The 13456-nt window shown below is 33.6% G+C and overlaps 1 protein-coding gene across 1 annotated transcript in view; it reads right to left on the bottom strand.

Moving 5' to 3' along the window:
* Positions 1-148: 148 nt before the first annotated feature.
* The window catches only part of LOC119633075 (protein Wnt-10b), a 50372-nt gene continuing 37064 nt past the window's right edge, over positions 149-13456 (bottom strand). The window contains exons 6-8 of the mRNA XM_038026291.1: positions 9146-9528; positions 8666-9050; positions 149-467 (exon numbers count right to left, since the gene is read on the bottom strand). Coding sequence (XP_037882219.1) covers positions 280-467; positions 8666-9050; positions 9146-9528 — 956 coding nt within the window. The 3' untranslated portion in view covers positions 149-279. The remainder of the gene's footprint in view (positions 468-8665; positions 9051-9145; positions 9529-13456) is intronic.

The following is a 13456-nucleotide window of genomic DNA, read 5'->3' as shown; positions in this document are numbered from 1 at the left end:
TTTTCTTTTTTCTTTTGTTTTTTTTTTTTTTGGATTTTAATAAAAATTACACTAAATTCTAAATACTTGTTGTCTGTGTGTGTTTTTACAAATTATATAATTAAATTTGTTCGGTTTTTTTTTTTTTTCATTTTATTTATTGTAAATTAAAAAATATATAAATGATTTTGTGTTTTTCATTATGCATTTAATTTGTAATACTGTCCGTTTGGTAGGTGCTTGTAAAAAAAAGAAAAAAAAAAGAAGAAAAGAAAAATCTTATTAAGCATAAGCATAGTATTAATTGCATACACTAATCCACTCTTCGACATGGCATTCTTCGCATTCAACATTGCAGCACCATTGGAATTTACAATTACACCGTTCAGCGCGACGTTCCTTCACTTGACTATAGCCCCGCCCGCAGCATAACGAATTGCAGCCATCACTTAAAGTGCTATTACGATTGCATTTGCGGCCCACAGTACCTAAAATTAACAAAAAAAAAAAAAAAAATTAATCACATAAGAGCAAACCTGAGCAACTCAGTGTTTTATACCACCCATCATCGATGGATGAGGTGTTCAACGTTTGCCAGAAGGAAGCTGCATATACCCCCCCAAAAGTTATCTACATTTTCGATCGACGTCAATCGATGCTGATCAAACGATTTAAGAATGTCTGTCTGTCCATATGTCCTTCTATCAATCTGTTCGTCTATAGCAGATATTCTCCTGGTCGCAAAAATGGAGCCATCTTTATAAAATTTGGCAGAAACATTGGAATCATGAAGTCCTCGCACGCAAGCTGGTACCTCAAATGGCCCAAGTTGATCGAAGACTATGCAGTCTTACGCAAACTAACAATAAGTGTGTTTCTCAAGAGGAAAGTTGGCTTTATGCTTATAGCAAATAAATCCATAAATCTTTTATCGTATTTTCTACAAATGATGCTTTTTACTTATGTTTTCTTTAATCCCTCATCAAATTCAATATTTGCATACAACATAAATTTGAATATTTGCTGAGTGTTTAACTGCGCACTAGCAAGTTCAATTTATATACTTTGCGTACCAGATCTTGAATATTTACAATTGTATTATTACAGAAATTCCAAACATAACAAAATGAGTTCGCATGAAAACGAACCGATCTTACGAGAAACCAAATTCTCAATGTGTGTGTGTGCTGAGTTTTGTAACATCCGTATAAATTTAATTTATTCATTGCACTGCAACTGGTGTAGGGTATAAAAATCATAAAAAAATAGTGAACATTTAGATATTTTGTAAGTTCAAAAGTTGAAAAAGATCACATTAATGCACGTTAAGTGCTAACCACAATGGATGCCAACGCAAAATTAGTTGAACACATAGCTTGCGTGAGTTGTTAAAGAAAAATCATATAGTTAGCGTTTGCTTACATAAAGTGTAATGCGTAAGCGCAAAATTAATAAAGTGAAAAATTTCTTTAAAAAAAGACATTATTTTAAATATCATTTTATTTGAAATGATTTAACGTAATTTTCTCTTCCCTTTTTTTTAATAGAATGCAAGTAATGACTTCAAAGACTAAAGTATTAACATATATATGATTATATCTTGTTTTCATAAAAATGCGTCATTGTGTTGCTTGTCAAAAGCAATGCACACAAAGTTTGCAAAAATTTGCGTTTACGTACAATGTCTTAAATGTTTTAAATAGAAAAAATCAATTTTATTATTGAGTTCGTGCTCCATTCGCAACGCTTAACGCAATTATTGTGTCAGGACTTTAATACGTTTTATTTGTTACGTGTTTGCTTTGATAAATTTTAATACGAACTCTTTAAAATTTGTGAAAAAATTTTTTTTTTCCAAACTGTTAGCATACACACCAATAAAAAATAGGAAATAAATGAGAATGAGAGAAACTTGGTTCAATATTCTCAATGAGAGTATTTTTAAAAATTTGTTTGCTCATTATTTCCACATTGAATTTTTTAATGAAAAATTGTGCTTGGTTTATGTCTTTACTTATTATAAAAATATTATGGCTTTGCTCTCCCAAAGAGTTGCTTATGGCTGTGAGCATTTTTATGGCAAAAGTTTTTAAGGCTTGGCAACCCTTTTATATACTTTGTAATTTCGGTTTCTTTCTATTTGTTGCGTGGTTTACCTTTGATAATTGTGTAAAAGCAAATGAAATTTTTCGTTTTCAATTTTCTGATATTTAACAAATGATTTAAATTAATTTTTTCTCTTGAAAATGTAAAATTAAAAATATTCTTAGAAATTGCAAACTATTTTTCTTAATATTTGTGATTGTCGATAAAGACTTTAATTAAATCGTGTGTTGTTTGTTACTGGCCGAAATCAGTTCAACGAAATTAATTCGAAAACTAAATATGATTGTGATGTTAAGGAAAATGAAAATTGGAGGTAAGTGACCATTAAATTACAATTATCGAACGTTAATTTGCTGGCATAATTTTTAAGCTTTAGATGAAAAATTTTTTGAAAAATTATTTCAAGAATGATTTGCAAGATATTAAGGTAAGTTTTTTTTTAGACCAAATTTGTCCGTTAAATTTAAAAATTTTGTTTAAGAAAAGAGATTAAAAATGTTGACAATAAGTTAAGCAGAGAATCCCCAGTGAATACAAAAATTTCTTAATTTAGACCAATTTTACGTTTTCATAAATTACCCAAAATAGATATACAATATATACACATGATCTAGATTTATTGTGGAAGAAAGCGCAGTCAACTTTTTACTCCTAAGCAGTCTTTTTGATTGTCTCGCATCTCTATTGCTGGTTACAGATCTAGCCAATAGCGAACTTTCTCAAATTTCATTATATAACTGATCTTTACAATATAAGTTTCATTTTGCATTTAATGAATAAATAAAATTTTGGTAATTGGGAGTTCTTCTCAGGAGAATAAGGGACACTTTTAGTCACTTTTTTTTTATAATAATATAAATAACAATCTCTAGTGCTTACGAAATTTAAAAAATTCCGTAAGCAACTTGCCGAGATTGTTTAAGGTTAAAATGTATGGTCTGCATAAACATATGTCTAAGAAAAAGGATCACTTTGGTATCCTTTTTTTCTCGAATTGCTACATTTCCTAAGAATATTCCTCAACTATTATTATTATTATTAAAAATGTGACGTGTCCGTCATTTTACATTCCTTTCGTTTCACCTAAACACATTTTACATTTGATAACTGCACAGCAAAGCCGGTCGTGAAAGCAAATACAATCTATTTACGAGCAAATTAAAGTATTTGAAATTTTAAACGCAAAGGACCGAGGCTCGACTACATCACGAGTTACGGGTCGAGTACGGCCCGTGGGCCGACGGTTGCCCATCTCACATTTAATCTTATCTCTTATAATATCTGGTTGAATTTGTTTTGGCGGGTAATGTACTAAATTATCCTTTAGATCACTTTGACAATTTATTAGGACCTGATTGCCAAACTTCTCAAATAATAATCTATTGCTGCTGGTGTAGAAAAATAACAATAGAATTTATTGCAGAGCGAAGGCAGCTTTGCGTAAACTGACAGTTGAAAGCTTTTCAAAATTTGGCTCACCATTGCTAATCCATACTAAACCATGGCTAATCATTAGAATCTTTTCCTTGTGCGGTGTAATCAGTTTGTTAAAGCATTTGCAACGCCTAATAGGAGACCACCCAGAAACCTCCCAAAATATATATATTCTGGATCAGTATCATGTTCTAAATCGATTTAAGCATGTTCGTCTGTCCGTCTGCCCGCTTCTCCGTCTGTTCAACTGTGTAGTATCTGTGGTAAAAATTCTTCCTTTCGCAAATATTTAGATATCGCCTACAAATTTAGAAAAGGACTTGAAAATGATCCAAAACGGTCAAAGGATACGCTTATAATGCCCGTACTTTTAACCAACAAAAACTGCAAACACCTTTACTTCCCGTGTTGTGCTACTTGTATTACTCATAAAGTACAACACATACACCATATAAATTTTCACAAAGTATAAAAATTTTATTGGTTTCCCTTTTTTTTGGCCTCTTTTAGCCTCTACAACAATTCCATGAGAAGTTGGCGATAGTCAGCTCTTTGAGTAATCATCCTTTATCCTTCGCTAAGGAAATGGTTTTTAAATAAGGAAAGGATGAGAAAAAGCTGAATTTGTGACACTGTTATATTTTCTACATTTCAAGATCAGCACATTCTCTTAAGCTACATGTGTTGCAAGAGCACAATTATAACAAGATAAGCTTTGTCATATGTATGACCTATGAGAAGGCGATTTAGGAGTTTAAATCTTGCTCCGAAAGCCATGACTCAGAGATCATACTTGGACAGAGCTGATTTTGGCTCCGGCTATAATTTGAAATTCATTCTTCCATTCCTTGTGATGAGATTTTTTGATAGCCCTTGAGGCTTCTTTAGGAGGAAAATAATGATACTGAAAAAGCTCTCCGTCAGTGATTGCTTCCTTGGCTAGACCATCAGCTTTTTCATTGAATGAAAGACTGTGGTAACTTGTCGCAGTTACCTTACTGAGAAAATTATAATGCTTTTAAATGTATCTTAGCCACGTATATGGTTATGTTTTTACTCTTTTGAGGTTATTTGGAGTGGACTTGCTGTCAGTTATGAGAGCTATCTTACGGCAACTTGTTTGATCGGTATGTTACAGCTCCTTTGCTCACCCGAATCGATGGATAACAATCACACGACTGCGAAAATCGTTTTGATCTTCGCACTTAGAGCGTTTTAATTTAATCAAACTCAATTGAGAAGGGCATGAAGAGCTAAGAGGGGAAAGCGATTTTCTTTCTCACGTATTTAGAGCAGTACATTTGTCTTCTAACCAATACTAATTATTATTAATCTGATAACACGTAAAGCAATTATGACAATAAATAATTATTAATGCAATTAAAAGGTGCACGCGCCTCGTTACGTATATCCAGCTACTTAATCGAACGATTTATTAGACAAGTTTGCCGCAGTCATGCAAATTAACGTTTTAAATTAATGCGGTAGTCATAAATAAAATATAAACAAATCGGTTTTAATTTGTAAAGGCGAAAACAATAACAACAAATATAACAACAAATATAATTTATTATTAAATAATTAACACTTTTAACTGCAATCTATCAATATGCTGTAGATATGCACTCACACCACAATACCGTATGTACAAAGTTTTCAAATAGTGCCAAACATATTTAAATATAATCTAAGAGCAACGAGAAAATGTTTGCTTTTTTACATATTATCGCCAATATTGAAATGCAATTTAATATAATGAAAGCCATTTATAAGATCTTGTATGCGAAATTAATGTGACCATCTTTTGTTTATCTTCAGCAGCAAATAATATGAAATTCTTATGCAAATAATACCAAGCAATATTTCAAAATGAAAGTACAGCTCGGAGAATATTATAAGTTCGATTCATTTAACCTCCCTTAGGTTATCACATAGTGGAGGTTATCACATAGTGAACTTGGTAAATACTCGGCATATAACGGCTATCGACTAGGCTGAGGGCACACTCTACTTTTTCCTCTTATTTCTTACCTTTTCTTGTGCATCATCTTGTGCTTTATATGTATAGGGCAGTTATCGGTTGGGCGCACATCCACTAGGCCACTAAAGCCACTCTCCATTTCTTTGTCTTACTTTCTAACTTTTTTTTGACCTTTGCTGTTTTACATGTAGAGAGCGGTCATCGGTTTGACACACATCTACTGGTTTAAGGGCACGCTCTCTACTTCTTCCTCTCTTTTCCTATCTCTCTCTCACCATTACAGTGTTGCATGTGTAGGAAACTTATCGGTAGAGCGCACACTTTTACTGGGTTAAAGTCACTTTCTAACTCTTGCTCTCATTCTTCATTTCGTTTCAACCATCATCGTGGTACACATATAGAGGACACCTCCCCTGCATGATTGCATATATTACAAAAAAAAAAAAAAAAAAATCTCTGGAATGCAAATTTGAGAATATGAAACCTTTTCAAGCTTTTTTGACATTAACGCCCGTTAAGCAATTAACTGCTTTGCCTAAATATCACTCATTTTTTCCAATCGGTCCTCTTTCTGGCTTGGACGTAGGCTGTTTGGGTATCTTTTTGCTCTAAGCAAATTCAATGATTTTTATTCGCCTTTTCCGAATTTATCAATCGAATTACATAGAAAATTGTCGATTAACGCTATGTCGTATGAAAAGGGAAGTGTTAATCGGGTAATCTATGGAACCTTAAAAATTTTCGGCTTTTTTTTTATGCATTTTTGTGAAAGATTTTCATTCGCAATAACCAGATTAATGATTGCAGGCCCATCTAGTCATGAAAAAAACTTTGAAGGTGATATTGAACTGATCTTTATCCTATTCCTTAAGGGGTTTATGAAGATTTAATAGCAAATAAAACTCAGTTTATGATAATGTCCAGTTTTAGTTTTGTTAAATTTTCTCATTAACTTAACTTCGTTAACATAACTTGAACAAATTTTTCGCTTTTTAGGCAAAAGTTTTTCAATAGTTTTTCCGGTTTTGCAGGTTTTTATAGCAAAATTCCGAAGATTTGCCTTTCATACATAACTATACATAAAGTCATATGAACCTTGTTGCTGTTATGCAGTATTTTCAATTGTTATTCCACAGTATTTATTCTACAGTGGAAAGTTTTGCTTTTGGTCACTTTGTGCACAACTTTACCAACGACAAGAATAACAAAAAAAAAAAAAAAAAAAAAAAAACGTAAGATAGCATTTTCCCCACTTAGTGTGTTTTTGAGTTACTGTTATTTTTATTCAAACAACTTTAAAATGGTGTTAAAACATTAATTTATAAAATTGTACTTGATTTATATTTAAAACCATATATAAAGGCGATTGATAATGTGTTGGTAGTTGCTTTTGTACCTAAATTTTCTTTCTCCAGAGAATTATGTTATTAACGAGTTGATCAAATTTAAATACTGCAAGACTGAAACATTGCTTCGATTAAGCTATGTTCATTTGTCTGTCCGTCTGCGCTTTAGTACTTCAATTGGGCCTATAAGTGTATTCTTCAATCAATGGCATTGTGAAAATATTCGGAAATTTGTATACAACTGGTAGCCCAGTAACCTACTACCGTTATGTGCTGAGTACAAATGATGCTAGCACGTCTGTCATTACCGCAACACTCTTTTTATAATGTATGACTAAGTTGTAGTTCTAGAAATATAAAATTGTCGGTTTACCTTTGCACCCAAGCGCCTATTCATTTCTTGTATCCCACGTTTGACATGTGACTTAGTTCTTTCGTTTCTAGCGTCTCATTGGATGACCTTTAGGGGTATATTGCTTTAGTCCAAAATCATTTATGTCAACATGACTCTCGAGATTAAATGACAGGGATTTCGGCACAAAACTATAGTAATGGTTTCGATCACCTATCAAATCCTCCTAAAAGCTGGGGATACAAGCGGTTCCGGTTATCACATAGATAAAAAATACTTTGAAAATGATAGGACCTCAATATATATATGTACATGACTTTTTTTATTTGCTTTGTCGCGTCAACAAGCGTCATCGTTGAAGAAAAGCAAGTGAAACGAATCTGGAAAACCTTTTTTCTTTAATGTAAATGAGGAAATTAAAATTATCCTTGGTAATCTTGACATCGTCAATGGAACAGCAATCGGTATCATTTTCACTACAAATTTGTTTATTGAGTTAAATGCTTTGTCAGTTTTGAATTTTTCTTGTTTTTTGATGTGATTGTGTTCGTTTTGAAACCTAAGAGACAGGCCGACGAATAAATTTGGAACGACTCGCTATGATACACTAACTTGTGTATACTATATGTATGCCTTGTTGGGTAATTTCAGGCAGGTTACTAGAAGTTACCAAAAGAATGAATGATAGCATTAGAGTGCGTTCAAACACTTGGTGATAGATGTAAAAGTAATTGTTTTTATGAAGCGCTTATAAAAGAATAAATATAAACAAACTTTATTAACAAATGCTCCTTTGTAATCAAGTAAGAACGAAAAGCAGCAATATACATATATAGATATAATCTCATTAGTGTAATGAGTAACATCTCTGTGTACATAATCATCATGTGATCCATGAGGAATAATTTTGGGAACCTCGGGATATACTAAGTTTTTCGTTTTTTTTTTTTCATAATGTAAAGAAGTATCCAAAAAGGGCTTATGTATATACAACTTATGATCTCAAGTCAATTTGCATTATTCAATCATCCGTCCGTCCGTCCGTCTAACTATCTACGATTTATCTGCAATTGCTGAGCTGTAATCCGACTGCTGGAATTTTCTTCATTGCAAAGGTAAAAACTGCTATCTATTTTTTTCTAAGCCAAGTCTGCAAAGCAATTCTGAAAATGGACGTCAAGCCTACAAAGTAACGCTTATTCTTCGTCTTCAACTTGAATTTAAGTTTTCTAGTGATATTAGATTTTTACTGATGATTTCGATTTTGACTCATGGTTCGCTTTTAAACTTTCTCTATTTCGCTCATCATTTTGCGCTATCTAACTTATTTAACCTTGCGCAAGTCTTGCCTAACAGTTGAAATAAATAAAAAATTTAAATTTACAAAAAAATCGATTTTGTCCGCTTCTCTTCTAATTGATTACATATTTAAACGAAGTAAATTAAAAAACATTTTACATTACATACCTAATATATCAGCTGAAGGATCTTTTTCGCAGAAATTCGGTGATCTCTGATAATAGAAGAGTGATGTTTCCAATTTGCGTGCTTGACGTTGAGCATATTTATCGGTATTCGATTTTCGATTTGTAGGCCTTTCATGTCTTTCGTTCGATCTCTCCGTATTGGTAGCACCATTATTTGATTTTTTATTACGTGAACGTTTTAATACAACTATCGGTTCACCGTTCCCTAGATTCGATTGATCTACAAGCAGAGCTCGACGAAATTGATGTTTTAAAACTTTACCTACTACATGAAAATCGGGAGCAGATTTCCAACAAGTTTTTAATTGGCAGCTACCAGACATACCATGGCATTTACAACGAAATTCCATATTATTTGAAACGGACTGTAATCGAAGGAAGGAAGCGTATATGAGAAAACCACATATATATATATATATTTATATATATATATGAAGTGTAAATAAAAATGAAAATATACCATTCTGCCGGCATGATTATTATGAAGATTGATTTTTGATTGTATATCGCCGGCCTTTTCGCGACAATCTAAAAATAATTTTGAAAATTCGACACCGAAATCCATATTATGTGAACAGCCGCCCCATTTCCATCTACTCGCTATTTTAGAGCGTTCATATTTCTTCTCTTCCTCGGGTGTGAGTATTTGATTCGTTTCCAAATATTGTAAAAAGAGTTTCTTCTCTTTATCGAGACTTTGACGCAAATTCTTGTTAAGAGTCTTTCGATTTACCGAAGGATCACAACCGCATGACATCAAACGTCCTTGGCTGCAAGCGCGTGCTACACTATGAGCTACGCCAGCCGCCGATATAGCAAAAGCGAATGCACTTTCCCGATAGCCTAAAATAGATAACGAAAATGAAACCAATTTAGAGAAATTTCACTTTCTTCGATTTTTCTCTGCATACAATTACATAAAAAAAAAAAAAAAAGGAAAGAAAAAAGATATGTATGTTCAGAGTCGATATTTTTTCTCGTTTATTATAATAGGAGGGAAAAATGTATGTGACCTTCTGAGAAATGCACTTTTATTTACACTGCATTACATTAGCGGTGGTTGTTGCCTATCAGAAAACTTATGCGATATGCGCATACCGTATCATCATCATCATTATCATCATCATTATCATCATCATTATCATTATCATCATCATGCTCTCTGTTACCTAAGCGTTCCCATGGGAATTGTTTTGTGATTTTTGCGGCACTTTTGCTTTTTTGACTTGCATCACAAATGTGGACACACATAAATATACAATGTGTCCAACACATTTAAGCAAGTGTGACATGCCATTCGTGGTAGAGATCAACGTGTGGCCCCGTACATACAGGATGTTCGTTCATTTGGTTGTTGCCTGGTTACTTACTTACTTAGCTGTTTTGGCAATCGATCGCTTAACAGCGAGAGTTTCCAGTAATGTTGTTGTAATGTCTGATTGGCATTTCACATTGTTACGCATTGTCAATGCGTTCAGGGAGAATCGAGTATAACAACATATACCATATATATATATATATATATATATAAAGCCACCATAAGTATACTTACACACAACATAGCAAGTACAAGGACGTGGACATGATGATGGAGTAAAGAGAGCTTTCAGGGAAGATAAACCAAAAAAAAAAAAAAAAATCTGAAACATATACTTGTACTATTTACAACACGAAGTTGTGCAATTAAATTCTTGTCAATTTCTTGCAAATACGCCAAGATTTGAAAGGGGCAGCAGCAATAACAGCAGCAACTGACGCCGCTGCAATAGGCAGAGATTTTCATTGCTTTGTCTTTTGTGTGTGTGTGTGTGTGTGTGTGTGTGTGAATGTTGATGAATTTCTGTTACAGATATTTAAGTAGGATAACATGTTTTTTATATCAAAGATAATCTTAGGAATTTGTCTAGTTTAACAGTTTAAAAATAAAAACTAATTAAAATTCCCTACATCTCGCTATCCTTGTTTATCGCTGCATGCGCTGCATTTTAGATTACAAAGTACTCTTGTGTGACATCTGAATGTTTTATATTTTCATACTCTCCCAAAGGAGTTATTTTAGATTTCCCAAAAGTTTTCAACGTGCATGCAAGTATGCATGCAATGCCACAAAGTATGGTGTGAATAGTCGAGTCCAATTAGATGTATATGCGAGTGTATTGTTCGCTCGTGTCTGAAAATAATGATGACGAATTAAAAATGTTGCTTGCAAGTTCTTCTTCTTGCCCTTCAAGTCCAAAAAGCATTCGACGAGGTAATTCGACGTTCGCGATCAGGTTCTACTTCCCATAATCTGATAATTTTGCTACCCCTCTTAAATTGTGGTCGCCACATTGTAGAGCTCTTTCAGTTTAAAGTTGCGTTTTCAATTTCCTACAGCTCTTAGTAAAAGCAATCAATCAATTGCAAACGCTTCGAAGCAGTATGCGCATGCGAAATTAGTGTAGCAACGTAGTGTTCGCGGTAGAGTTCACTTTGTTTGCTTCTGTAGTGGGGTTTAGACGGTACAGTTGGCAACGCCTACCAATTAGGCACACACACCCACTCCGTTTCTCTATCTCTTTCTTGATTTCTCTCTGATTCTCATCGTATTACTCCCCTATGGGCCGGTCGGAATGCATAAAGCGCCGCATAGTACGGTGTAAATCGTCAAGTCCCGTTAGAGGTATATTTTCGTCGCCTGTTTTTGAACAAAACTTTTACGAATTCCAAACGTTGCTAAAAGAAGAAAGTTGGCTTGAAAAGGAAAAAGTTGGCTTTTCTTATTCTGCTTAGTACGTTACGCTCCAACAGCATGATAAATCATTGCTTGAGATTGCCCTCAGTACTTATAATTTCATCGTTTCTTCTACATTATGTTCACAAAATTGTAGAGTTTTTAGTTTAAAATTGGACTCTAAATTTCTCTATTACTATAAATAAAAACAAAAAAACGGTAATGAACATGAAGTCTAACGCAATTGATAATGAATGCTACGTAGTAGGTAACCTACGAGAACAGTTTACGTATAGTGAACATACGCTATGCCTTTATCTTGGGCGAGAACATCTACTATCGTCTATGTTTAGCACTTTAGATGAAAGAAACATTGAATAAATAATTTGAAAAAACGCCTCATTTTTATTTTCATCAAGCGTCCTACTTTTATTTGTTTGGGGGCTTTCCGACATATATCGGAAAATCGCAATGGAAATGTGGCTATGCCGCGGAAGTTTTCGCAAATACTAAGTTTAGAGAGATCCCTTCTTCTACTCCTGATAGCTGAGACTGTTCATCTCTTCTTCGTGGACTTGCATGATAATTGTGGTCATCCGAAATTTGGGGCGATACTAAATATATGAGTGGGGCATATCCACCACCGCGTTGTGACACCTCAGGTGTGGTTTGAGACCCTATAAATTAGAAATTGTTCCACTCTCTGGGCCGTGGGCTTAGCCATTGCAATTATCCCGTATGTTGTATGTATGTACGGTGCAATTAAGTATTCATATGTCAACACTTTTTTGATAGGATATATGTTGATATGACTTTTTATTAAAGACCCACCATTACTACATCAAACTTCATTTTCAATAATTCGATAATTGATGTTTTCCGACAGTGTAAACGAGTATGGGTTGGGCAATTTATTACCTTCATGGGCTACGTGAATTGTTTTTAAACAGGCTCAATAAAACGCTTGTCCTTTACTTTTCACCTAAACAAGATTTTTAGTATTGATATTATTATGGTGTTGTCGGAGAAATAGTTATAGTAATCATTGCCGTTTTCCAATAACAATTTACTTATATAACACCTAATGACTTCTCCACTTTTCAATAAATTTATTATATTAGCTACAGACCCGAGGCGAAAGTACTCGAAATATCTTAGCTGATAATGAAAATATCGTTTTTGTTTCTAGGCGGAGGCCGACTAAATGAATCCTAAGGAACTACTCATACAGAAGCTTTTGATGATGCTTTTAATGCATTTTTCTCTCTCTCGGAGTACAGGTTCGGAAAGTACTTGATTTAAATACTTGCCGTTCGAGGAAGCTTGTAATATTTTTATCTCGCTAGCACAATATTGCTTGCGGCTTTAGGTTTGTTTACAAATTTAGGAAATTGAAGGTACAAAATATATATCACCATTTGGATTACATCGTAGCATAGAATTGCCTTCAATTATTATTTACGTACAGGGTATGCTTATCCACGACCAGCGTGGACCTTGAGAGTTCCTTGTTAATCGAGAAATCCTAGTGTTTGAAAGAAGATCAGCTTGAAAAACAATTGTAAGAAAGGAAAATAAAAAAAATGAGATTGAAAAAGTAAGCGAAAATGCTGCTGAGTTTTCACTATGTACCTAACAAAGCGTTTATCTGATTAATAATAACAAGTTAGAGCCTCAAACAATATCGTTTTAGATTGCAATGGAGGTAAGCTAATGTGTACTCTTTGCAGAAAGGAATAAATGACGAAAAGTGTAACTGAAATCTTGTGTTATGTAAAGTAGAAGAAGTATCAGTCATCTATTTATTCATATTTAGAGAACGGGTACGATCGGCTATAACGAAAATTCAAACTAACTGTCAGTCTCGTTGGAATTATTCGAATATTACTTTTTTTTTGGGGCAACTGCAGCTAGCTATGAATATAAGACAACATTAAGACAACTTCAACTAAAGTATCACAGAGCGGGCAGGCAGGCACGCAGGCAGGCGGGGTCTATAAAAAAATTTCAGGTCAATCTATATTCTATTATTGTCTTGTTTTTATTTTATTTTTATTT

The sequence above is a fragment of the Glossina fuscipes genome, unplaced genomic scaffold (genome assembly GCF_014805625.2).
Source record: "Glossina fuscipes isolate IAEA_lab_2018 unplaced genomic scaffold, Yale_Gfus_2 2, whole genome shotgun sequence".
Taxonomy (NCBI): Eukaryota; Metazoa; Arthropoda; class Insecta; order Diptera; family Glossinidae; genus Glossina; species Glossina fuscipes.
This window is presented reverse-complemented; position numbering and strand designations above follow the sequence as displayed.